The sequence below is a fragment of the Helicoverpa zea genome, chromosome 19, assembly GCF_022581195.2.
Source record: "Helicoverpa zea isolate HzStark_Cry1AcR chromosome 19, ilHelZeax1.1, whole genome shotgun sequence".
In the NCBI taxonomy this organism is placed as follows: Eukaryota; Metazoa; Arthropoda; class Insecta; order Lepidoptera; family Noctuidae; genus Helicoverpa; species Helicoverpa zea.
This window is the reverse complement of record NC_061470.1, coordinates 7195815-7223351: the sequence shown is the minus strand read 5'-3', so window position 1 is coordinate 7223351 and position 27537 is coordinate 7195815. Positions and strand designations below refer to the sequence as shown.

Sequence of the window (27537 nt, the reverse complement as noted above, 5' to 3'; positions counted from 1 at the left end):
TAAACACATTATTACCTTCAGTAAGTGCTAGACTGACGGGCGTATCTCCCTCCGAGTTCTTCAAGTTAAGGTTGGGCGCGAGACTGACGTTACTGCGGTCCGTGGCTGGCATGTCACCCTTCTCTATGAGCTTCTTGTGTTCTATGATAGCCAGCACTGCACCTTCGTGGTTGTTCAGCACTGCTAGGTGCAGGGGCGTTTGTCTATGGGAAACAAGGAGAAGGTTACCAGATTTTTTCCTGTGCATACTTTGGCAGGATATAAACAGGGCACATGTCCTACTGCTACAACTAAGTTTTTCAAAAAGAATTACTCCTGACAGAATGGTCTCTAATCTATACGTAGAATTTGACATTATTCTTCAGTGCTCACCTATAAACCGTGTCTTCCTGCTCTCCGTACGACGTCTGCAAGTTAGGCCTAGCACCATGTTCCAACAAAGCGGCAGTGAGTCGTGCGAGTCCATTGGCGCAGGCCGCGTGTAGTGCACTCATGCCCGCCTCATTGCTGTGGTTCAGCTCGCCGTTCAGGTGACTCACCAAGAACACCGCTGATTCCTTGCGAAAGTACACAACATTATGATTACAATACAAAACTTAACAACAAATTATTAAGGTTTTGACTTGGATTAGCAGCTTACCTCAAACCACCCTTGCGCCAGAATATGTAGCAAACTGTCTCCCGCTCCCGAGTATAACGGGTTTGGTTGACATCCTTTCTCCAATAGCTTAGCAGCGAATCCTCTTTCAACAACATTTTCCGTTTTCCCCTCCACTGGGTCTTCGGTAAAGGCGTTTTTATTCGTCACAGGTGTATCGAAGGGGTTTGATCCATTCATGACTAAAGTCTCACTGGATGAAATGGACGCTCGTCTGTCGTCTACTAACGCGTAGTAAAGCGGCGGATGCTCGTCTGTCAAGGTCCTTAGATTTGTGTCTAATGTCGGCTGTTTGAGAAGCAAGTCGAATATCCTTTGATTTCTAGCTATTACTGCTTGATGGAGGGGTGTGCTACAAGAAAAAATATTAAGACAAATTAGAAAACAAAAAGGTTACTACATAAAATTCGTAAAATCCATATACTAATACTCACAATCCTTTTCTATTCTGTCGGTTGATATCAGCATTCTTCTGTACCATGACCTCGGCGATCTCTGCCATCTGGTCCATGGTCTCTTCGTCACAAGAGCTGGACGTGAGCGATGCGATCAAGTGCAGCGCCGTGTCACCCTCCTCTCTAAACAAAACGTGACATAAGTTGTACTGAATGATAGTAATCAGGTAATTTAAATTCGTATGAAGTGAGTAACACTTTGCTGTCATAAAGATGGATGCATTTCTTATTACGGAAACATGACATATTAGTTCTAAATAGAATATCATTAGCCCTTTGCGCATTACATAATACTGTTTCAATGGATATGAGGCCCTTTTGTATCTTTGAACTGAATTTATGAATGTCAGGTTCTAAGCCAAAAAGAGGCTAAATATGGACCAACCATCGGTAATGTCGGGCTTAACAATATCATCAAGACGAAAACTAACTTAGTGGTTAGATTGGGGTCCGCGCCGTTATCGACAAGGAACTTGGCGGAGAAGGCGTCCCTAGAGTCGATGGCTCGGTGCAGCAGGCTCCTGCCGCGCGGGCCCCTCGCGTCCGCGTCTGCGCAGTGCTGCAGCAGCGTCGTGGCTATCGAGGAACTTCGCCCCCGCAGCGCCAGTTCCAGAGGTAGCTCTCCACGTGTCGACATGGCGTTTACGATGTCTGTTAACTGTAACAAGCAAATTATTCTTTGTAAGCAGACATCCAATTGGAGAGGGATGAAGATAGGCTTTTTGGGTTCCTGATGTGGGACGAAGTTTCTGTACGGACGCAGACGCGGACGAATTCTAGCCACAGCCTAAATTAAGTTTAATTATAATGGACTGAATGTGATTTCAGTATATTAAACAAATACACTCTAAACTGTAAAATTATAAATACAAATGTAAATGCTTGCAGAGGAGAGAACTTTTCAAAAGTGCTGGCATGATATTGTGAAAGCCAGCGTGCGTATTTGCCAACAGCTGCGAAAATGAGTTAGTAACAATATAATTTCTACATTATTTAGAAAACAACGGCACTCTTAATTATTTGTTTCGAGAAGTGCTCAGACTTTTCCTGGTGTCATCGTGTCGCAACACACTAACCAACTTGCGAAACACAAGAACTATAAAGCTGGATAACACTTTCATGACATGTCAATAAATTAAACTCTTAATACTGCAGAATGCGTTGGCCTTTCCTAAATCTGCAGTTGTGCTATTAAACTGTAAAACGTCGATTACAATATCGATAAACAACAATCGTAAAGAGTGTTAAGTAACAATTGTCTCAGGAAAACAATCACGTAGCGGAAGCATCTGAACAAATTGTCATCATTACTGATTTGTAGGCTGAGCTACCGGGGCCAGGAATACAGCGGGTAGAGTATGAGCGAAGTTAGTAAAAAGTTTATTTGTTTTAATTTTAGAATATTCAAATGTTTAGGTAGCAGTAACCGATTATTATGAGTAATAGTCTCCCGTTAATTGCCTGCTGTGATTCAATTTTGTGTGATTCAGTGTTTTTGTGGGAAAACTATATTTAACTGGTATATTATCTTCCTGTTTTTCTCATTAATATGTACTCATTGCAAAATAAGTACATATTTTGTAATAACCATACACTGCTCGGTAGCCAGTTAATATTTATTTTATACTGTTTAAATTTAAGTAGGCTTATTGGACACTTAAATGACAACGTAATAAGACATGCAAATCGTAGATGTAATTGACCGATACGGCAGCACACCTGCGTACTAAATCCTTCAGCCGCTCACTTAGAGGCCTTCACCTTACTACAAATAAGAGCCTGAACCGTGCCGAGGAACTAAATTAAAATACAGCGAGTGTTCGTTCCTTGCTAGTGATGCGACGCACATGTTCACGCGATAATATTACTTGATGAATTACAATACACTTTCACGGTTACATAACACCGTGCCAATTTGTAACGTAGAACAATGTTCGATATTGTAATGACAGTGGGCTACTTGACGACCTTAATGATGTCAACGGAAACTATTGCTATGTAGGCATGTCGCTTCTTCATCAGTTTATGTTTGAAGATAGAGATGATCCGTGATTTCCTACCGTCTAGCTAGGTAACATTATGTATAATTTCTGTATAACAGCGAGATTTCTAGAAATACTTAGGAATTTCGTCAAGTTTTCCAACAATACGAACATTGAACGTGACTATAATGTTAATAAGTTATTTCATAGTGTCTTCTGCCATAAATTATAATTCTTACGACTTAAAGATCATTGAATTATTTCATCTATGTGAATTCCACATGCATTGGCACTCTAAGCGCAGGAAAATACGCAACTATTTGCCATTGTGATCAATTATGTTTACGAATAACGCGATAAGTAACATCAAACACGAAAATAGCTCTTTTATTATACGAATCCAAACTGAGCCTTTTTCTACCAGATTGGGTAATAAAATGCTAATCATGTCAAGAACGTTATGTTAAACATAACATTTTAAAAGTCCAAATCGTACTTATCGTGCAAACTAAAGTAGTAATTTAATGTCCAATAAATAAGGATAATTAAATGAATTAAAATTCATATTTTGAGAAATATATTTATGACCTATAATCTAGCATGCCAATATTAACATTTAAATAATATTTTGCACAATATTCAAATTAGCCTTCAATCTATTTGCCCTATCCTTTTTGGTACCACTTTCATTATGAATGACATCTCTGATCAACTTTTATAATCGTTTGAAGTAATTGTTTACATGCTTAAAATGCGGCTTCCACTAGGGCCTATCTTCGGCCTATTGCCTTTTAATACAAGTTAAACTTGAACTTTCAGTTGTTTTCGTACACAGATAAACTGGGTGTATTATTATAATTCCGTCATCGTCAGTTAAGGCGACGAATTGGTAAACAATAATTCCATAACCGGCACGCGCACCTAAGGGGTCAAGAGGGTTCGGAGCGTCTGAGCGGGACGAGGATTACAATACGCGCGCTAGCTTATAACTAAAAGTCGTAAGCGACAAAATGGTTTTGTAATTTGATTATTTAGAAATGATAATTTCATAAAAATTCCTTCTACAATTTTAAAGAGTATGTATATACTCAACTACGAAAAAGTTAAGGGGCTTAAATCGGTCCCGTTTGCCCATAATATGTGAATCTCTTTTTAAAACGAGGTATGTTTGATATATTTTTCTCTGTTATAAAAGTTACCTAAGCATGTATTGAAGTCTAACAAAATAAGGTTTTTATCATGAACTTTCAGGTAACCAAGTTGTATTTTGATCCGTTTTGTATTTACTGAGAAAAATTGAGATCATTGGCGCCAAAATTTCCCATGCGTCCTCTTAAGTATAACTCATCAACTTATTGTTGACTAGCTGTTGCCCGCGACTTCGTCTGCGTGAGCAATATAGAATTTCCAATTTCGTTTATTTAATCGTTCATTGTTCAACCCCCGTAGGTGATAGCGTGATAATATTAGCCTATGGCGTCGTCCTAATTGGCAGCAATCGCACGATGGCGCGATGCGTTTTTCATCTCACGATCTCACTATCTCACTTGCGAGGTTCAAATAGGACACTCTGATGAAATCTGTATGTTTGAACTCATCGAACGACGAGAACGCATCGTGTCATCGTACAATCGCTGTCAATTAGGACGACGTCTTAGATGAAAAACGCATCGCGCCATCGCGCGATTGCTGCCAATTAGGACGACGCCTCCGTGTTGAACCGGCCCCCAGGTAATAGTCATGCAAAATTTAGTACTTTTTGAGTTTATCCGGGACAAACATACAGACAAACAGATAAACAGACATACAGACAAAAATTCTAAAAACTACATATTTGGGTTCAGAATCGATTATGGATCACCCCCCAAGTATTCTTTAAAAAAAATATTCAATGTACAGTTTTGACTTTCCTATCATTTTATTATATGTATAGATATAGAAAGGTGATGACAGAAATACACAATTTTTTTGTTAATATTTTATATTCAAGTAGTTATTTTCTGTACGTGGGATTGTATTTTGTGTCTTGACGATCGACTACGTCATCGGAAATACCTTAACCTTCGAGGTAGGTATAAATCAAATATTCACGCATTCATACTTCTTCGCAATTACTCAGAAAGCATGACGCTCCGAACATAATAAGCTAGTTTTTAACCAGATTTAGAGTTGTTTAAAAGCGAAATAGCTGTCCAATAAATGTAATTTTAATGTAAGAAGATGTGACATGAAAACTAATCGTGAGACATCAAGAACCTTTTTAAGTCATCATCTTATTGCAAGAGCATGGATAATTTTGATCCCACAGATCAGTTCGAAGAAATATAAAGCTAGCTAGTGCAGAATCAGAAAAATATCAATACATACTTTATCAATATGACGCGAATGCATTTGAATGATTCAGAGTTCACTGTGTAGTGTGTAAAAAATGCGCAATTACAGCAATTCTAAGAAATCATTGTGTACAATGTAGAGCAAACAGATGTCTTCGGATCGTGAACGGAATTTCTTCATTGTAAGGGCGGTTTAATCAACAATAGATAGCAACTCCAATAAAGATTGCAAAACAGATTGACTTGAAACTGTACAAACAAGCCTTCGATCAAAATAAGATTCTCATTAGCACAATTTTCACTAGTTATCAAGAGATTCTACTTCCCTCCTTCCAAGGGAATAACAGTGATGCATGCAGTGACGTAGTGCAATGTCAAGGACGATTGCTTGTTCGGCTGTCGATCTCGGCCGGAAGACGGCACTTGGGGTAATGATCTAATGATGTTTCGTGTCAGTGTGATCGTTACCCAGTCAGCGTAAACGAATTTGATTTATTTCGTCTATGACTATTTTTCAGTGTACACAAATAGTTTATTTATTATTTGATTCGATTGTTATTGTCCAGTTGGTAGAGATTTTATGTAGACTCGCAATAAAAATAATGAATTCTGTGGCTGCGCAATTTATGCAGAGGCTGTTTTACAACAATACGTTGACCATATTTTCAAGATACTTTCCGTTGGTCTTGCTCAACAAAAGCGCGGGCGCGACCGAGTGACAAACGCACAGATCTGATTAGGTGTGCGTCTGCGCAGTCAGCGCCCTACGTTACGTGCTATGTCACAAGTCCTCGAGCGAGAAATGTCTGAACTATTGTCTTGGCATTGGCCGGCCAGCCAGTCAGCCACCGACTCCGTACGGCGGCACACGTGCAGATATAATATCAACGTCGCATTATAAATGTATACACGTGTTTAGTTACGAAACTGAGCTGTGAAAACTAGTGTGAAATATTTAATATATATATATACGTTTTTTTTTAGGAGTGGTGTTTTGTGTTGAATTAACCTTGAGGTTTATTTATCAAACAGTAAGTAGTGAGTGCTCTTGAGCAAAATAAAATATTTTTAAAATTGTCCTGCCTGCATCTACCAAGTGTCCGCTGAGCCGGTCTGTCAACTGCAAAAGTTGTGAACAAAATCTAAATTTAGGTCTTTATAGCTATGGTTCATTAGTTCGGTGTAATGTGAAGAGGTTTGGTGGTCCGTAAACATTATTCTGTTTACAAATATATACTTCACAATTTGCAACCATTTCGAGTCTCTTATGAAACAAATTGACTGAAACTGGATTGCGGTAAACAATCGCTTATTAAGACTCGAACAAATATGAGCTATCCAACGTCTGTCACTGCGATATACTTGCATTTCCCACACAGCTGGTCTGCGCCATAGATTTCATTGAAGAGTTCCAGTCAATGCCAAGTATTGCAAAACTTAGCAATTGGACACTTGAATAATAGTCATGCATAGATTATGTAGGGAAGGTCAAGGATAAGATAGGCTTACGTAAATCTAACCTGGCGAGTCACAGGGTATTATGTAGTTCAAAATTATTTCGCGGTGTTAAACCTTGGAGATGTTTTGATCCCAGGGAAAATATTTGTAGGGTATAATTAATTAATCCTACTATGCACACGAGCGTCATAAAATTATAATGATTACTGTTGACATTCCGTGACATACACAGTTGTTTATTGTTTACATCAATAACACTCCTATTGAGGCCCAAGTTCATCGACAACATAAAGACAGTTTTCTTAAAATAACTGATTAGGCACTGTGAATTTTCTAAGGTTTTCAAGTCAATAATCGATATGGTTCACACTTTTGTTATTATTGTTATCGCGATGTTTGTTCCACGGTACGGTGTTAAGATTGCTTAACGAACTAGTTTCTTTGTGACTCAACATCTATTCAAACCTAAATCTGCTTCGGAGAGTCGAACCAGCTTCAGCAAGGGCAAGTGTGGGTTGAAAAGTTCGAAAAAAATAACTCCCAAAGCTTTAACAAAGTGCAAAAATTACTTAAACATAATTTTGCAAAACCAGTGCGTATCTCCGACGATATTCCATCAACATAAATTGGTTTGGGTGTGTTTTCGTAATTTAGAACGGCAAATTATAATAAACGCTGATGTAACGTTGGTTAACATTCTGACCATAAAATAGTAACCGATTTTATTCTACAGTCCTTGACTCTGGCTTTGGTTGGTAATTAAAGTTAATTGTTTGTGCAGTTTGCTTCGAGATTTGGAGATTGTGTTAAGTAAGCCCAGTACCATTTGAACGATTGTTTCGATAAGCGTATACCTAGGTAATTGTTTTCGTTATCTCGTGTTGTATTTCGAGTTTCAGTGCTTTCAAACGTACGAACCCTGTTCTCCTTTAAATATTATGAAGGTTAACCACCAAAGCTAGAGTGCAGCATTATTTTTAGGAATTTCATTTCAAAATGTGGTTCTGATTACAGGATAATTTTCTGAGCATATAGTTTGACGGTAGCTGTAGAATATTGCATTACTGAGGAGGCAAAGAAGAATAAAAAACACTTTTATTAAAAAGCAAAAAAAAAACAGCGACAGCGTGCTAATAAGAACAACTGACGGTCTCAATGCAAGGAGCGCTATTGCGAAATACAAGCGAACTTGATAGGCACGGTCCTGCTTCAAAATACATACGCGAACAGAATTGATTGATAAATTCTAGAGTGTCTATTACACGAGTTACGTACCCGTGTCCAATAATAGACACATTACAACACTTACGACAACTGTGTGGAATAAACTTTAACCCTAATTGTGTACGCGACGATACATGTAAGGTTAGCGGAACGTAGTCGCTAGCTGTTATCCAATAACAATCCCTGAACTTGAAGTTAATTGTAGGGAAGTCAGTTGGCCATGCTGATAGGTAGATGATACGGTATGAGCTAGTCTTCCGATATTATCGTGAAAGTAAACCAGCTCGTATTTTACGTTAGGGATTTTAAAATGGTATCACTAAATGATAACGGATAAACCATATTTCCCCTCACAGAATAGGAATTACCACAAGGTAAATAGATTATTTTTGAGCATGATCCATTAGTAGGACCTACGCACATTAAATTCCACATTAGTCAAGGTATGTAAACAGAAACAAGTAATCATTGATTGCATAACTTCATATCCGTAAATACATACATTACTGAAAGTCCTAGGAAAGTGAATGCGTGAGAAGGAAACATTTTTGCAAATGATAGATAATACTCATTACACAAATACAAAAGTTTGTAGAATGTTAATGTTTGATGAGGTCTAAGCTAATTATTAAACTGAGCTGTTACAGAAAATGTTAATTTAAATTAAGCAATGTGCTCTTGCAATGAAAAGTTACGCGAACGCATGACACTGGATTATGGCAATGAAATATTATTCGATTTACAGTGATTTTAACACGGTTACAATGAATTGCATTGCCTAATCTGACCTTCTATTTTATATTTCATTTTATGCTACTCGCTTATTAAAAATAAATTAGGTCTGTGAATAAATACAGTGGAGGCCTACTGGAACAGTAGAGCAAAATAAGTTTGTTTGCTTTTACTTACAAAACAACTGTTAAATTGTACTTCTCATTAGGTAATCAATGAATTATTTACGCTACTCAATAATTTCCGCAAATCATGTATCACCTTCACCGCGAATGATATCGGCTTCGGTCAGACTTGTTTCAATTGTTTTTGTTCAAACATCGATACCATTTTAATTATCTGGCAGTGACGTGTGCCCTCTACTTATGGTTCTATTGTTTGGTACTTTAATTTTTTTTTTACCTTAAGTTGATTATGGTTCAATATTATAAATATCAATTCATGTCTAAATTAGGAAACCTACAAGTAAAGCCAGTGTGTCACACACGTTAATATTCAATTTAAGTGATTATTAAATTGGAATTTATACCAATATAATTTGTCCTTAACCTGACACAGCCCAAATAAAAAGTTATGTAACGGTCAAGTGGTGCGCCGCGGTACAAATGTCGAAACATGCGCGCGATCCAAAACCGGAATTATAAAAGGCTTATGTTTAACTGATCACCAGAAATAGTAACAAATAGCAGACAAAAATAGTAAATGATCACCAAAATGAAACTCGCATTTTAATGTAAAATGATAACCAAAGTTTTAACACTTTGCTATCCCATTTAAGTGAAATTACTCCAAAATAAATCATGCGCAAGCCAAAAATAGTAAATGATCACCAAAATTAAACCACCATTTTAAAGTAAAATGATAACCAAAGTTTTTACATTCTGCTATCCTATTTAAGCAAAATGAGTCCAAATAAATCATTGTTATCCCAAAAGTAGTAAATGATCACCAAAAGTAGTGAATGATCATCAAAATTATACCAGCGTTTTAATATAAAATGATAATCAAAGTTTTTACATCTTGCTATCCTGTTTAAGTAAACTGACTCCAAAAAAATAAGTTCGGCCTGATACAATAAATGTAATTACATTATGGGGACCCTTTTCCTGCACTAGGGTGGAAAATTGTCTATTGCATGCCTCTAAACAGTGCGATAAGAGTGTGTTTTCGAGGGAGTGTATTGAGAAACACATTCTTCTTCTTCTTTCTCCTGCCCTGTTCCCAATTTTACTTGGGGTCGGCGCAATATGTCATTTTCTTCCATTTTCCCCTGTCACTCGTCATACTGACACTCACGCATGCATTGCAAGCCGGACACATAACTTAATATGGCATCATAATACTTTATTTGATAATAAGCCTACATTTTATGGCAATCACAGTGACTTATTTAGGCAAAAATAATACATTAATTTGGTCGTCAAGAGTTGGTGATCATTTACTAAATTTGGTGGTCGAATACAATTTAAAGTGAAGTCGTGACTAAAATAGCTGGTACTATTACATTTTTAGACTTTATTTTTCTGGTGTTCAGTAGATTTTTCTGGTTGCAAAACTAAGGGTATCAAAGCATTTTATGGTGGTCATTATATTTGTTCCCATTATAAAAGATGATCACATTAAATACAACAAAAACCTTGCAAACATAATTCGTTACTGAGCCTGCCTTCAATTTTGGCCTTTAGTATGCACCAAATATTTCCTAAATGCAGATATTCACTTCAAACTGAAGAATTCATGCAGAAGTTTGATTACCATGCTCTACTTGATATTTCAAAGTTACTTGATCGTGTACCAATATGAGGCCTAAATGTAATGAAACTGGCTCCCAAATACCAAAGTGTCAGTATAAAATTCACACTCCGAAGATCTTGAACCATACGACTCAGTAGTTTGACAATCTTGCCTACCTTGAAAAGCAAAATGCTCCGACCACATTTCATGTACAATCATACATCGAAAATATCGATTAATAATTTAAGTGCACATATCATAATAATATATTATTGGACTGGATAAGATCGCGGACTGAAGAAGATTGCGGACGTGTAAAAAAATTGCAATCGTTAAACCTTTGCCAATTACACGTAACACGTTGAAAGTTCAAGTTTCATCATCATTGATTCTTTCACAAGTGCACTCTACTTGCAGGACGTCTTGAACTGCAGTACTTTGGTATACCTATGTTGATTTTGATAAAAACATTAATTCAAAGTAGAATCAAGAGTAAGAGAAAAGCAATTCAGTCGCCTTATTTCATGGTTGAACACTGAATCAGTGCCCATACGCAATACTGCAGCCAGCCGAATGTTGAAACTCTTTCGGCTTTTGTACCGCGTTTCTTTGCTCTTTGCTTTGGTCGAACTCGTTTAAATGATCTATTTATCTACAAGTCCGTCCTCCGAGCCTTTTCCCAATCCTGTTGGGGTCGGCTTCCAGTCTAACCGGATTCAGCTGAGTACCAGTGCTTTACAAGAAGCGACTGCCTATCTGACCTCCTCAACCCAGTTACCCGGGCAACCCGATACCCCTTATCTATTTATCTACAAGTGTACATAGTTATATAAGTTCAAGTATTATGGTGTGTTTAAAAGCACGACATACTAATCAAATATGTGGAGCTTAGATTAATAAACTTGTTAGTTACGTATTATGTAGATTTGACCTGATAAGCAAAAATTATCATAAACTGTGTTATATAGTCCATTCGGTAGGCAATATTAAGCTAATTATAATTTCGATTATATTTTAGTTTATGTAACTGACTGCAAGTGACATGATAGTGTGCAAAGAAAGGAAGTTTGATGTATTAATTTCAAGTTTGAATTTTAATGCTCAAGAAATCCTATCAAGTTCTAAAGAATCCATCGGAAGCACGTAATCCACTAGTTGCTAATGTAAATACTTGTGGCGGTAAAATTAAGAGATACGGTTACATTAAAATTTTACATCGAGAAACATGACAATACCGAATAAAGAACTGCATATGATTGGACGAAAGACAACCCCAGACGGGGGGAAAGGCCTTAAACAAGCGAGTCAGGACCTTGAAAATAACACAAGAGCGACAGTTCACCGCAAGTGTACCGAACGTGTTGGCCAGAGTATTTATTACAGCACAAACTATTTTCAACTAAATGTAATAGCATATTCTCATTAATGGCTGACAGGTGTTGAGGTAGTTGGATAGCTGATATAGAATCTTGAAGGTGTGAACGCTTGGTAGAATTGGATGCATTCAATCTCTTGTTTTTTTTTTTGTCTCTATATACAGAAAAAAGTGTAAACTAATTGAGTACAATAACCTAATTTCAGGACTTTGAATGGCTGCATCACCTACGCCTAGGGGAAGCGCAGAGAGGAATACTTATGATAGTGCGGCCGAAGAAAAAACCCAATAGATAATAGTTGCAAAAGGAACGACTATGGAGCATTGCATGCTAGCCGTGGTGTTCGCAGTCCTGTCCTTGATAACAACAGGTTCGTTTCAACGATTTTTATTTATAAAACACGATATGATGAAGTTTCTATACTCGTTTAAATAATATATTAAGTAAGAATATTATAACTACTTCACTGGCAGTAATTACACGTTCGAGTCTATTAAATCCCACCCAAAACATAAATGTGAAAGACTGCCAAGTTCGATAATATGGGAACGCTTCGCCTATAAAAGAAGTGAGATCTGAATAAGTACCAAGTTCCATACACATACCTCAGTTAAAAATAGTTACTTTTTAATGATGCTACTTGGCAAGTTTTCACACACCTTGTTATAAACCTACTAAATGCAATGAATCAAGTATTTAATTTTCTATTAAAACTTGCCAAGTAACATCATTAAAAAGTAACTATTTTTAACTGAGGTATGTGTATGGAACTTGGTACTTATTCAGATCTCACTTCTTTTATAGGCGAAGCGTTCCCATATTATCGAACTTGGCAGTCTTTCACATTTATGTTTTGGGTGGGATTTCATTTATTTTTGTAAGGTTGTTTATTTTATTTTTTGACGTGACAACGTCTTATAAATCGATAGAGCCGGCTGCACGCACGAAAAAACATGACTCATGCGGCGTTACCTCGCTCTGAGGCGTTCCGTTTAAGGCTTGAAGTGCAAGCGAGAGCACGCAGCGAGCGACAAAGAGGCACAATCGGCAGCTACTCACGTTGTCACGTTCAACTATCGTCAGTAAAACGACTTTACAGACAATGGTTTTTTTCATATGACTAAGTTAGTTAAGGAAATGACTCATTTATTCTATCTTTCAGATTTTTTAATATGCACGCTTCTTACAAAGAAATGAACTAGATTTACCAACTGACTGACATGACATGTTATCATATATTATGTTTGTGGATCAAAGTTACACATTCGTTATTTTCGAAAGTGACTCACACTTGGCCGTTTTCAGATTTTTACTTTACTTTGACTAAATACAAACCTTTGTAACGAATTTCAGATCGGTACGACCATTCGAAGATATATTATATAAATTTAATTCGTTTTAGTTCCTTAGGGGTATAAAACACCTTCATTATTTTAAAACCGACTCACACTTGACCATTTTCAGATTTTTCCCTTTACCTTGACATAAAGACCTACCTCCATGCCAAATTTCAAGTCAATACGACCATTGGAAGTGGTCTAGGTTTTTGATGAGTGAGTCAGTCAGTCAGTCAGTCAGTCAGTCAGTCAGTCAGTCAGTGAGTGTATAGTAAAAATAGCGATTTTCTGACGTCAATATCTCAAGACCTACAATAGGTATATTAATGAAATTTTGTATTTTAGATAAGTGAGGGGGTCTCAACAGATACTTGAAATTTGATATGCGTGAACAAAATAGATTTTGAGTTATAGGGTGTTCGAATTTGGCCCGAAATGGTTCGTGTAATATAACCCACGGCCGGTGTGTCGCTTTTTTTGCTCGAACTTGGCGGACACACTGCCGTGTGTCTAGATTACATTTAACTGTATAATAGTTCACCGACTTTAATAAATATTAACAGAGAGCGAGAGCCAAGTTACAAATATCTAATCGGAATATCCTTCAAAGTACAAATGTTTGGGAAACTGCAGTTTTGATAGAGTATCAATTGGTTTCACGTCTATTGTCATCAAATCAAACGCCATAGTTAAATTGACAGCACGGGTTTGGCTACAACATAAAATCAAGTCAGGTTAGCCCTACCTCGCTTTTTTTACTCTCAGTTGCAGTTTTTGTTTATTAAACCAAAGTATCCAAGATATTGGATTAATACCGAACATTACTGATGCGTCAATTCAAATAATACCTGATTTACTTTGGTAATTGAAGGAATTAAAAAAATCATTCGCGGATGTTACAATTAGCACGTTTGTGATTATGTATCGCTTACGCTATCATGGAAGTAATCAATTAATTCCATTTGTACACTTGAACGCTCGAGTGGATTTGGCAAGTTTGTGGATCGAAAGTTTTCCAAACACATTATCTTAATAAATATTGATTCAACCAAACATTTAATTACAATGCGTAATATGACAAGTTCAATACATATGTATAAGAAGGCAGCGACACGGTATGTTGAGGTCGTTGAACATTCGCAAACTCTGATGACTTTGCATTTTGACAATAGCTACGTGGGAGTGCTAAACCATACAAACGATTATTACTAACATTGTGAGCAATGTTGATTTTCATCATCTTTAATCTCAATAATAAATGCATTCAAAAATACTAATATGTACACAGTATCACTTTATTGTTCATTAATGACAGAAAAGAGTTAGCATACAACACTAGTCATGGTTTAACTCTCGCTAAGTTAAATCATAAATATGAAAATGTAAATAATTATAAATTAAAAACAATACAAGAATTCAACATTACCTCTGAAGCACAAAAGAATTCAAAGGACAAACGCCTATTATTTTCTCTTGACTAATTCACTGCAAATGACTCATACCCAAGTAACAAAAGCTTCTATAACCAAGGCGTTTTGTCACCAATCAGTGTTATAGTAGGCCTGTAATGGTAACCATTATGACTGTCTGTACTATAAAGGTTTTTAACAAAGCGTTTTGATTCTATAAGATAAAAAGCATTTAAGTTCTATAATTAAGCTCTTAGAACGCTTACAGGACCATACAAAAGAATCGTTAAAGTTTTGCACTATAATAGATATGTATAAAGTGATTATGGTACTATTTAGTACTATTAAAGACCTTACCGACCCTTTCATGTATCTATTTTGCACTAATAATGCGTGAAAATTATTTTTATAGTACTAGTTTTGTAGTAGTATCAAAAACATAATTACAGGATTAATCTGCACTATGAAAGCACCTTACACAACTATTATGTAACCTTTTAGCTTTTTAAAAGCTCCCTCATTATTACTACGGGGCTAGTTCTGTAAAAGTCATGAAAACCCTTCTATAGACATAACCATTCTAAATAGCACTATTAGTGAGTCTGTGTTACTCATACGACACTAAAGCGTGACATAAAAGGATTAAAATGAATAATTAATGGTCTAATTACATCTATATAGTAAGTTCAACTCAGTCTTGCGCGCGGTTATGTGTGGGTAACCCTTGTACATATACAGTGACTTTGTGTGCGTGACAAGAGGTACAGTCGGGTACAAATACAGTTATTTAGGGGTTACGGCTGTTTAAGGAAAAACAGTTATTACGTAATTTAATGTTTATTTATCTGTGTAAATATCTATTGAAATTATTAAGTTAGTTTTTGATTTGTTTAATACCCAATAAAAATATTTATTTATTTATAATGATTCTGAATCGCTACTTGAAAAATCAAGTCCACACGTTTATTTATTGTCCTCGTACCCCGAGCTAGAAAATATGTAAGGAGTATTTAATTCATCTTAGATATTTCACCTCATTTATTTCTTAGATACTGTCAATGTCAATTTGAAAAAACTTATGAGAAAATAATGAAAAACTGTAAGATGTAATAACAAAAAGGTTTGGATGTTGTTTCATTTTTTGAAACGCTACCTGACTCCTTAAACATTTTCTTCGTGAACAACTAGACATTTTTGTAAACGACTGTACCCATAACAAAAAGCGATAAGAACACGTCATGCTCGGACGACGTCACTGTCACACGAGCGAAAGTTGTATATTTACAAGCCGACGCACACATAGGGCCGCGCGCAAATCTGAGTTATCGTCACAATACCAGCTTTTCAGAATCAATTATATGACTAGTATTTCATAAATGGTGACACACTGTCGACACTGTAGCACATGGTTCTGTACAAAATATTTGTTTTGTACCACAACAGGGCTGTAGCAATAATGTTTCTTTTTGTCTAGCCAGGAATAAGGATGAAGAATATAAGAGGGAGAGCACCTCATAATATAATAGCATTCTTAAACAGAAAGTTAATTGTATAGTAGATTCAATTAAATGTGAAATTGTCTGCATAACTTACGATTCTATGATGTATTTTGTCCCATTATGATAAGGAAAACTAGTTCCGAGTTAAAAAAAAAAGACTTAATGTTTCTTATTTGTTTATTAATTATAAACATGATCTATGGCAAGATGTATTTGAATGTATGTATATTCTAAACCTAGAAAAAATAGGGGCACTTACGGTCGACATCACAATAAGTAATATTAAAATAAAACATAACAATTATAGAAAAAAAAAACACTTCGGCGGGCATAATCTCGACTTCTTGAGAATAACTATCAACAAAAAGATGCATACGCTAATACCACAATTATTGTGACATTAGCGTATGCATCTTTTTATTTAACAACATAATTATCACATCTTTTTTATAAATCATAAATTAAACATTAAAATCTGTACTCCAATAAAGTCAAATCTACTGAGGAATCTTACAAGATTCCTGTTGATTTTGATGTTCAAATCAAAAATTATATCTGCTCAGGAAACAATCCACGTCCATTATATATGCCATCGTTAATTTTAGTATGTTACGACGCAGGCAAAGCACTGAAACAAACGCAATCGTACAATTACTTCCAGCATTATGACAAAAAAAGGTTTATTTTATATTTGGACAACGAACCCTATTTCGTTTTCGGTAACAATATGGCTGCTGTTTTCGGCCATGATAGCACATTAGCAGCACGGCTGAAACCAATGTGTACTATAGCAGCCATATTCGGGACCAGTCCTTATTTTATTAATTTTAATTTAATTAAAACACGTAAATTATAATGGCGCATTGTCAAATTTGAAATCAGCATAATGATTTTATCGATACAATAATTTTCGCAAGAGCAAGTTATGGGACAGTAAGACCATATCGGTCCATGCATGTTTTATAGTATGTTATGTTAAGCAACAATGGCAAACGACATAAAGCATAACTTACCGATATATTTTGTTTTCTTGAAGAACACTCACGATTCACGATCACAACACAAACAAAATGGTCACCAGTGTGATAAAAAAGATAACTGGAATCGTTTACGGTGCAAAATAGCACTATAAACATGTTTTGGTTACTTTTATAGTGCACTTTTAGTTACATAAACGTTGCAGACAACACCATTTCAGTACTAAAGAGCGTTTCTTGATACTTTTACATTTCAACTAAAGAGCTGACTTATCACCGTGAGAGCCTTTATGTAGTGTCTATAGAATAAATCCGTGATAATACTAGGGCCTAATTGGGGTTTTGTAAATGTTTACAACACCATTATAGTACTAACATGAACACTAATTAGCACGCTCCAAAACGTTCTCAGGACCTTTATAGTATTAAATTTTGTTTCTTGGGTAGTAAAGGACCAGTTATATTTTCATTTATGCGGAGTATGTATATTTACTACGAGACATGAATTTATTAAAATAATAAGATGTTTCTATACCCTGACTCAGTCGCCATTGACACTGAACAAGACAACATTTAATTAAACTCTCTGTAATTTATTTAGGAAAACGATATAAAGTAGCGAAGTCTCGTAACTTATTAATAATTAGTTTGACGAACTACACCGCTAAATAAATCGTATAGTATTAGAGAAAACAAGGCTACCGGTGCTACGACTGCCACTAGCCTGTAGCCTGGCGTGGGGTCTCGGAAATCATAGCATAGCGCATGAAAGCGCCTTCCGCGCTCTGAGCACCGGGACCCGGGCTCACCACTCTCATACATCTTTTCGTTCGCATCACACTTCATGCCACTACTATCTCCGAAAGTGTATTTGGTGACCAAACGGGCGACCATACCCAAAGTGCCATTACTGCTTGCATTTATGTTTTGTCGGATCCAATTTCTTTGAAAAATCTTGCCAAGAACGTCTATGTCTGAATACCTTAAGGAATAATTAACGTGGTGACTAGTAAACTGTATGCCGGCCACGCCAAGTCTATTAATTGGTTTTAAGGCAATACCAACCGCGGAAAGGAATTCTGGACTAGTGATATTTGAACGGTGTTCCATGGCTCTCGTATAAAGGATGAAACCACAGAAATAGTTAGTTTCAAGGTAAAATGGTGCGCCAGGAGAAAAATTGCACACAACTCGTATGTCCCCGTTAGGTTTTTTTCCGTATGCACAACCTATTTTGTTAGTTGCTGCCCAGAGCAACTGGACAGTAAAAAATGATTTTGGTGTTATATGACCACACTCCACATCAGTAGCAGTTAATGCGCTTCCAGCTTTCCAAAACCACAAGTGAATACAACCAATAATGGGATCCACGTAACATTCATAATCTGGTATGCTGAAAATAGACCAATATGAAATAAATAAATAAGATCATTCGAAGACAAAATAAAGTACTGGAACTGCACACATACCATTTTGAGGCCTTCTCGCTTTTAAAAGAATCAATGCAACAATGTTTTGCATATTTGGTACATTCGAGTTGCGCTACATAATCTCCCTCGAGAGCGGAACACGACGCTGGACCTGGCAAGCACTGACGCAGCCACGCTTCAGCCATTGTCTCTAAGTCAAAGTCGTAAATTAATTGATTCATATCTGCTGCTTTAGGTAAATGTTTATACTTGTCTGTCTCTCCATTAGCGATCCGATTGCGCATTGAGTTTACAGTATTCACAAGCCCTATTTGCTCTATCATGCTGGGGGTAGAGACGACATAAGCATCTGGGCATAACTTTGAATTCTCTTTATCCGAAAACAGACACAAAGTGTGATCGCCGTAACAAGGACCCGCCGCACACCATTTGTTCATAGATTGTAACACTGGTATATACAGTTGCCTCGTCGGTTTACTTGGCTCTTCTTCCGTTTCTTTTACGTTCTTTAAACTGCCCGGATACAACATAAAAACATCTGAAGTGAACGTTGGAGATCCTAATTCACCATATAAAATTGGTAGATCCCAGCATTTTGCATTCTCTGGGACATACCAAGTGTTGCTGACAGCATTGAACTTTGTAAATGGGTCATCATCCTCCATATTTACACCTGAAGCTGGCATCAAATTGTAAAAGTCAACAGAAACCTTGTCTGCGTCGCTGTCTTCTTGTGTGGCATTATTAATTATGACAATATTCTTAAAATCAGCATTTTGAGATTTACTTTTACTGACTGTTGTATTGTGGACCCGAAGCATCTTTTTTGCCGTTTCTGGATCGTCATCACGATACCTATATTCTTTTAAGATATCATTTATAGATTTTATTTTTGAAACTTGATTATCAGTCTGTCTCATTAAAGCATTTATGTCATAACCAAGTCCTGTCTTAGCGGAATCATATCTATTTAATGAATCTTGTTGCATTGCAGTTTTATCTTCTGAACTTTTTTCTTTCATCCTTTCTTCAATTTCAGACAAATCATCATATTTTTCATAGTCTGTTTCAGTGGTATTTTTGATAATCTGACCTATCAACGATGTGTTCATAGTAGTTCGCCTCATTGTTCTCTCTTCAAGAACATTTTCAACCGGCTTTGGTTCAGTCGTATTTTCTATGTTTTCTTCTGATACTGCTTCCCCATTACCGAGGTAGTAATCTACACCGACGCCACAACACTCCACTATAAAATATATAAATATCACTAATATTAATCTCATTTTGTTAACCATTTCATTAGTTAAACCAACTAGATCTTAAAAATCATTGTGAACTGCCAAACAGCAAATCTTATTTCCAAAAAGGTTCATTATGCTAAAGAATTCTTTAAATTAATCCAATATTCCACTTTTGTCGTACTTATGTATTGTTAACGCAATGATTGCCTGTATAAAAAATAGAGACGTATACATACAATATTAACATACACAAGTTGGAAGTTCAACGTCCGAAAAGTGATGACTTTTTAAGGTGATACAGTTAGGCGATTCAATTGTTTTTTTTTTTACTAATTGGTAGACTAAATTTATGAATTCCTCGTTTTTCATAAGAAAGAGAGCAAATTCATAGGTCTGAATTTAATAAAAGGAGCACGGACTCAAGGTTTGGTTCCAAGAACGAGCATTCCACGGCAACGCCGGAGCATGCGTAATGTGAAATGCGTGGGAGTTGACATAACAAAACTCCGTGACTCACTCAAAATACATATAACATTATAATACTTACATTGTTCATATAAAAACTATGAATATCAATCGTATTTGATCTCAGTTTCCAATTATGGAATGATGACGCATACAGAGCATCTTTTTAATGATACTTAATGATTACGTTTCTGAGTTTGGCGAATTGTAGGTTGTGATCATTTCAGGCGTAATTTCCAAATCCAGGCATGTGTTAAAGTCAACGGCCCGAACGAATCAGTATTGCGATCGTGACTAGCATATGCCGTTTGATAAATGTAATGTACTAAACTCCTATATGCTACCATTACTGACTTATTGGAAACCAAACCCCATACTGTTTCAGGCATACTTGCATAATGTGAAAATTATTTTCATCTTCTTATATCGAAATTCAACCTACAAAAAAAAAACATTTCTAAGTAAATAACAGGATTACCTTTGAAAACCAAGTTACATTATTCTGGGTAATAAAACATACGTCTTTTTGGATGTATTTGTTGAATGGTAAGTTACTTATTATAATTAAGGAAGTCTGTAAATTGAACACATCTTAGGCCAAAAGGGAAATATTATTATAAATGGCATTACGCTTAACTTGAAGCGAGGAGATAGGGAGATGAGTCACAGTCTCTACGAACCACCCGCGGTGACGCAAGAAATTTGCAGAATACACTGTGCTAAGTGCATTCCTAAGTTAACGACACTGCAGATCCAATATTGTGCTTATTTTGATACCTATCAATGTTTTGAAAACATTTGCTTAGGATGGGTTCAAATTAGCGAGTACATAATTGCAATACATTCGATTACTGACCGAGGCACAAAGGATTGGAGAGACTTCATGAACTGTTGTCATGTTACTGTCATCAGTGACCTTTACGGAGTTACTGAACCTAATACAAATATAATGTATCTTCTTCTATCAAGATTGATAGTATATTTGCTTTTGGGTAATATAAGGATCAACCCAAAGGAGACCAAAGGAGCTTAGAATTTAGTACTTGAAGGGAAATGAAGTTGAATACGGTACTAAAACATACCCCACAGCGCGTAATTTTTTATGTAAATGGTAGCATTAGTTACTTAGTTTGCGTGTGAGTCCCGGTAAATGATTAGAGTTAAGCTCTTAACAGGGCAGGATATACTTGGGTTCAGGCACGCGATGTCTAATAGGTCAGTTGCTGAGGGAACTGTGCAAATTAAAAGTATCTACGTAGTAAGTGTGAAGCTGTCACGTAAAAACGTGCTATGAAAGTAAATGTTGCAAAATTTTACCACTGACTGAAAATGGGTTTTATTCACGCACAAAAATGAAAAAATCTCTTTAAAGTCGTAATGAATCATTATTGAAGTTGATCGTTGTGGTTTCCAGGAGTATCATCGCTGCAGTGCTACCACTGCCTCATCAACCCGCCGCCGGGCCAATACTACAACACCACGAAGCGGCTGTGCGTGCACTTCGACCACTCCGACAAGTTCATCGTGGACTGCCCCTACTCCACCATGTGCATGAAGCAGGAGTTCCATCTCGACATCCAGAACGGAGGTACGTAATTCAATATTTTTTCATCGCAGTTTAGGGTTGGAAAAATAAATGATGTAACATAAATTGTGATGAGTAGGATTCTCGGTTAATTAATAAAACAGCATATTGCACAAGAAACCTGAAGGCAAGAGAATTGTATACTGCACAAACAGGTATTGTCATAGTAAGTACCTATTGAAGACAAGCAAATATTTGTATGCCTAATAGCAAAATGTCAAAATAATAAACACTCGAATGGCTAACGTTCTACATGACTAGGCACGGTCTCTTCGCGTATGTCTGCTAATGCATTACGTAGAGACGGTATTCGGTCAAGGTGATAAATATCATGATAATCAGTGACAGACGGTTCAAGGTGAAGGCTTGGTGGGCAGAAAACAATTCGCTGGCAAAACGGCACCTCTTCTATACAAAGTCATGACGAGAGGCTCTCACGTATCCTCAACTGACTCACTGAAGGTTACATGCTAATACTAAGACTACTACTGTTAATCCGGTTGCACGGAGAACAGGAAGATAGAAATACACACTTCACAAAAAAATTTAAGCACTCTATGCCCTTGATACTGCATCAAGTGTAATTATTTTTTATACGACAATAATATTATGTGTAGTAATTTATGAATATTATGTTTCACGTTTGTTTTGGAGTACTTGATCCGAATCATGATATATAGCAAAAATAAATTAAAGTTTTCAGGCTAAACGTAGCATGAGTTTTAAATTCGACTTGCACATGACGTAAACTGATTTTTTTTGCAAAGTTATTACAAGAAAGTGCATGTTTCATAAATTAACAATTCTATTAGTAACCTGTTTACTTTTTTGAAAAACTAATTGCGACGTAACAATAAGAAACACACTTGATTGCATGAACAGCCTGTACAAAATAAATAACTTTGTACGTGGGCAGCTGTATGTATACTGACATGATAATTTTAATTGACGTATTGCTTGCTTTTCCAGTGAGGATAAACGGTGTGCTCCGCGACTGCGCACCGCAGAAGCACGAGTACCAAGACTACAAGAACGGAAGGTGGTCACCCAAGATGGAGATATTAGAACCTTACCAAGAAGGTTGCATCAACGATGACGATAAAGGAGAGAGGAGTACGCCTAATAGGTAATAATAGAGCAATTAATTGTAAAAAAGTCGCAAAGTAAATACGCTAGATATACAGGTAGATAGTGTAATAAACACTGTATGAACTTAGATTGAGTTAATAAATGATAAAGCCTTGACATGTTATCCAAATAGCAGATTGAACTGTAGTCAAAGTAAGGCTTCTGAAACCTTCTGAAGTCACAAACCAATCATTAGACATCAACCATAGACATATTCGGGCGGACAAAACAATATTACTGAAACAAGAATGATTTTGCTCAAGATCAAAACCCCGTAGTTAACAGACGTGGAGCACCTGAAGTACGTAAACGAATGCATTAAAACGACAGCAATAACTTGTTCGATTTACTGCGCAGCGCAATAATGACACGTTATTACGAGCCACTTTCCGCTATTTATACTCAAGCTTTATATTACAGACATGGCTCCATCCATTAGTTGCTGTAGGATAAAACTTCTATGTTAGCCTCAGGACCACTCAGAGCCATATTGAAAAGAGAGACAAAATTCCCACTCTAGATTCCCGAAAAACTCTTCCGACGAAAATAATCGGGACATCTTTCGAATTTTCAGATATTGTTACTGCCGCAACAGCCTATGCAACGCGTCACCGAGCACGAGCCACGAAGGCTACACAGATATCATGGGCGTCATAGTCGTGTTCAACCTCATGAAGTACATCAACAGCCTTAGGTAGTAGTCGCAGCAACGCGTAGGAATTAATTATATTACGTAAGTTGCTGCGCCACGATGAGTAGTAAGCGAAGATGTCCTGCGTGGGCGACCAGCCTTAGCCAGAAGGACATCTCAATAAATCTGCGAATGTTACTGCGACTGGTGTAGCCGAGAATATTCCGAACATTTATAAAATAATGGAACTATGTACGTATTTGATTCAAACTAGCAAGAGCAATTGGGCACTCCAATAGCTTACTACTCCGTGCCAAGCAACCGCTCGCAATGTTTTGTGATATAAATAAAAGGGTATAGTGACTTTTTAATTTAAGACATAAAATATTCTTTGTATATCTGTATTTAATTAATAAAATAATTTGTTACTGTTCGGAACTTTTTTATCGATCTAAGAATATGCTGAAGTATTGACAACCAGTGAACCAGAGAATGTTTCAATTGCCTGAAGGTTCAACATCACTCAATTTCTCAGGCATAAAGTAAAGAATGATTATAGTTCGGCCATTCAGAGAATGCGTTCCTGACACGTCGCGATTGAACTGACGACGTAACTTTGCAATGGCGTTGCAGTTACGATAAAAATATTTTTGCTGGTTGTTTACCGTTTTAACAATTGAGGAGCATTAAAACAACATTATTATATCAATAATCAATGAATGTAGTTACGTCGTCAGTTCAATCGCGACGTGTCAGGAACGCATTCTCTGAATGGCCGAACTATAATTTAAGTACCTATTAATGTTCTACCATATTTAAATTCAATCAACATGAAAGATGGAGTAGCAATTTATTTTTGTGAATTCCTGGATAATGTGTCGTCATCTACCGTCTACCATTCGTCAGCTATTTTAGGTTCAGGTTAAACCAATGCACTAAAAAAATATAAATAAAACGAACGACCTTATATGCCCAGTTACCCTTAACCACAGTAAAGGTTTATTATGGTAGGTATTGTCATGTTTCGAACAATTGCAATAATTTCCTTATTATTTCCTGATTATAAGCTAAAATTATTTTTAGTCACTAGTTAGTGTGATTTTAATTACATTTGTTTAATTCAATATAATTACTCATAATGCTGAATTACGTGCAATAGCAATTAATTTTATGGCTGAAAGCCTCGATTTCATGGCGCATAACATAAACAAATGCAGGCGGGGTTAGTAGTTTTCCTTATGAAAGTAGGACCTATTGATTTGCTTTTAATTAGCAATAGCATTACTTAGAAGTTATATTGTAAAGAGGTAAACCAGATAGGACACAATCTTTTTGAGTTTTTTGACTTCAAAAGATTTATGTTAGTGTACTTCAAATAACATAAGTTGGGAAATGGTCGATCGGTTCGTCACATATCGTCACATCAATAATCTGTGTAGTTTTATTGTCAAGTGTGTGCATACAAACAAATGCTGTGATTCTAATTTGTACTTGTACAATGTACATAGTACACCCTTAATCACTTGTGTTAATTAATATTTATCACTTATATTCTTCTCACTTATTTATACATATGTAGGAAATACAGAAATATTGAATTGATGGAAATTGTGTGTCCTCTTATTTCTCTCAATCATCATCTGAATCATGATGTATGATTCAATTTAGAAGAATCAATAAAATATATGACTGAAAATGAATCACGGCTCTGACAAAAGATAGAACTTAATTACAAGTAAAATATACGAATAATAATGACAGATAGGCACAAAAATAGCTTGTGATAACAGATGATTTTTATAAAAAACTGCCCGATGATGTCAGCACATAGAATTCAACGGGTTAACAACACTTCAAGTTACAACGTTAACGCAACTCGTCACCTGCATTCGCAAGAAACTGAAGATTAATGGAACATGGGAAATAAAATTTATCTCACCAACTCACAAGAGGTTAATTAGTAAAAACTTGACGACTCTCCTATTACCTAGACCTAGTTAAGTATATATTTTGTTTTATATATCAAAGCTTCAACAGGCAGCCTTTCCACTGATAATTTATAGAAGGTTAAAGGTTTAAAATGGTGAACAAATGGTAGTTAGATTAATTAAAAACGTCATAAAAAATGGAACTAAATAATTAATACATTAAGCTGACATTTCCCACGACCTCAAATTGAATTCTAGTCTAGACAGGCGAGTCAAGTTGTGATGAAGCACGCTAGGCACACCCACGACTCGATAATAAAATCAATAAGAGTGAGTGTCGCATGCTGGACTATCATCGACCTAAATGTGGACAATATTACCGATAACCTCGAAAACTGCTCCACTGCTCGACGCATCGATAATGGCACAGCTCTATGGCGATGCTAATTGTATTGTTATTAATTGATATAGAAGATAAGTGGGTGATATTAATAATAGATTTCGCTTTCTACAAGGAACTCTCAACACCATCCTGGCGTAAGGCGTTGTCTAGTACTTAAACCAACAAAACTAGAGGAATTATTTTTTTCTCTCACAATTAACAGGCTCTTAGAGATCTAAAGTCGTTGGATGAATGTCTTATAAATTGTGATACATTGTCACAAGTTATCCTCATAAAAATTGCCAACAGATGTTATTTTTATCGCTAATAACAAAGGATGTAGCGAGGCGACTATATCAATAGTAGAATGTTTCGCAATGCGAACTCAGGCGAAAGGGTTAAGTCAGAAATTTCATTTTTCATATTAAGGGTGTATCCACCTGATAATGTCCTACAGCGTCGATCAAAGATTATATAGACATTAAAATCTTATCAACACGCTTTGTCAGCTACCTAACTCTGAAAGATAGATTTTATCTATGAAAAAGAGATTTTCCAGTCGATAGGTATAAACAAAACGTTTGAAACTTTTTTACAGAAAACAGGTTTAGCATGCGTTCAGTAAAAGAATAACAAACAGAGGTTTACGAAATACGCTTTTTTATTTACCGAAAATAAACCGTACCCCCAACCCACTGCAAAAGGCAATAACTAATAAAACGTAGATAAGTGGAAAACTGAAACTGAAAAGTCTCTGGTATTAGTCACTTTATGAGAAGTTCAATGAAATTGTACATTTACATTACTTGAACAACTTACATAAAATACAGTCGACTCTCGTTAATTCGAAACTCGAGGGACTCTAAAAATATTACGAATTATCGAGTTTTTGAAATACTAAATGGTTCGAAATTTGTGAGAGAAAATAAATAGAATTTCGAATTATCAAGTGTTGATCAATTATTATTTATTGACTGCTATTTTATAACAATGTCAAAAGTTTAAAAATACATTTGTGTACACACATGTACTTATTCATAATATGAATTAAGTAATCTTTCGAAACAACCCCGTCGTCATACTGGTTTGCCACAGAGCAGATTGTTGCCACTCTGAATTCAGAATGCTCTCCGACTCTGACTAACCTCACTCTTTCCGCCCCTTTCTCTCTGCAACTTTGAATTGTCGAGTGTTGGACGACTAGGAATTCGAAATAACGCGTCGTTTTGTTACATAGCAATGATTTTTTCGTTTGAATTACCAAGTGCATAAAAATGTATTGATTTAGTTCGAAATATAAAGAGATTTTGTAGGGAACTCGTGATAACTTTGAATAAAAGAGAGGTTCGAATTATCGCAGGTTTGAATTAAAGAGAGTCGACTGTATTTGCATATTACATGTGATGATGGCATGACATAAATTATTTTAAATCCATTTAATTTGAATCCCTACAAGCAGAAGGTAGCGCTGCGTAGGATTTAAATCTTGCAAATTAAATAAGAGGAGTTCTAAAATAAAAACTAAGCACCGGAATCCAGGGACAAAGCGACAAACAAAACGATCCGACACAGA

At 36.1% G+C, this 27537-nt stretch overlaps 3 protein-coding genes across 3 annotated transcripts in view; 1 reads left to right on the top strand and 2 right to left on the bottom strand.

Annotated features, from left to right (window-relative positions):
* The window catches only part of LOC124639314 (rabankyrin-5), a 45219-nt gene that overhangs the window by 7351 nt on the left and 10331 nt on the right, over positions 1–27537 (bottom strand). The window contains exons 6-10 of the mRNA XM_047176602.1: positions 1545–1771; positions 1093–1236; positions 641–1010; positions 373–557; positions 16–203 (exon numbers count right to left, since the gene is read on the bottom strand). Of these exons, the coding sequence (XP_047032558.1) occupies positions 16–203; positions 373–557; positions 641–1010; positions 1093–1236; positions 1545–1771 (1114 nt within the window). The remainder of the gene's footprint in view (positions 1–15; positions 204–372; positions 558–640; positions 1011–1092; positions 1237–1544; positions 1772–27537) is intronic.
* LOC124639319 lies at positions 6246–24087 on the top strand. The gene is made up of 5 exons (XM_047176614.1): positions 6246–6459; positions 12158–12322; positions 21725–21898; positions 22865–23021; positions 23598–24087. Exons 2-5 carry the CDS (start codon positions 12268–12270, stop codon positions 23719–23721), a joined length of 510 nt encoding a protein of 169 aa, XP_047032570.1. The 5' UTR covers positions 6246–6459; positions 12158–12267; the 3' UTR covers positions 23722–24087.
* LOC124639322 lies at positions 17634–20365 on the bottom strand. Its single transcript, XM_047176618.1, has 2 exons — positions 18644–20365; positions 17634–18567 (listed from the first exon to the last, which is right to left on the bottom strand). The coding sequence occupies exons 1-2, from the start codon at positions 19897–19899 to the stop codon at positions 17811–17813; spliced, it is 2013 nt and encodes a 670-aa protein (XP_047032574.1). The 5' UTR covers positions 19900–20365; the 3' UTR covers positions 17634–17810.

Bases quoted from the DNA above. Each gene is read 5' to 3' on its own strand.
- LOC124639319 (XM_047176614.1), top strand. From the start codon at position 12,268: ATGGAGCATTGCATGCTAGCCGTGGTGTTCGCAGTCCTGTCCTTGATA. The intron at 12,323-21,724 runs GTTCGTTTCAAC...TGTGGTTTCCAG, and splicing joins CCTGTCCTTGATAACAACAG to GAGTATCATCGCTGCAGTGC. The intron at 23,022-23,597 runs GTAATAATAGAG...TCGAATTTTCAG, and splicing joins GAGAGGAGTACGCCTAATAG to ATATTGTTACTGCCGCAACA.
- LOC124639322 (XM_047176618.1), bottom strand. From the start codon at position 19,899: ATGGTTAACAAAATGAGATTAATATTAGTGATATTTATATATTTTATA. The intron at 18,568-18,643 runs GTATGTGTGCAG...GTCTATTTTCAG, and splicing joins AGCGAGAAGGCCTCAAAATG to CATACCAGATTATGAATGTT.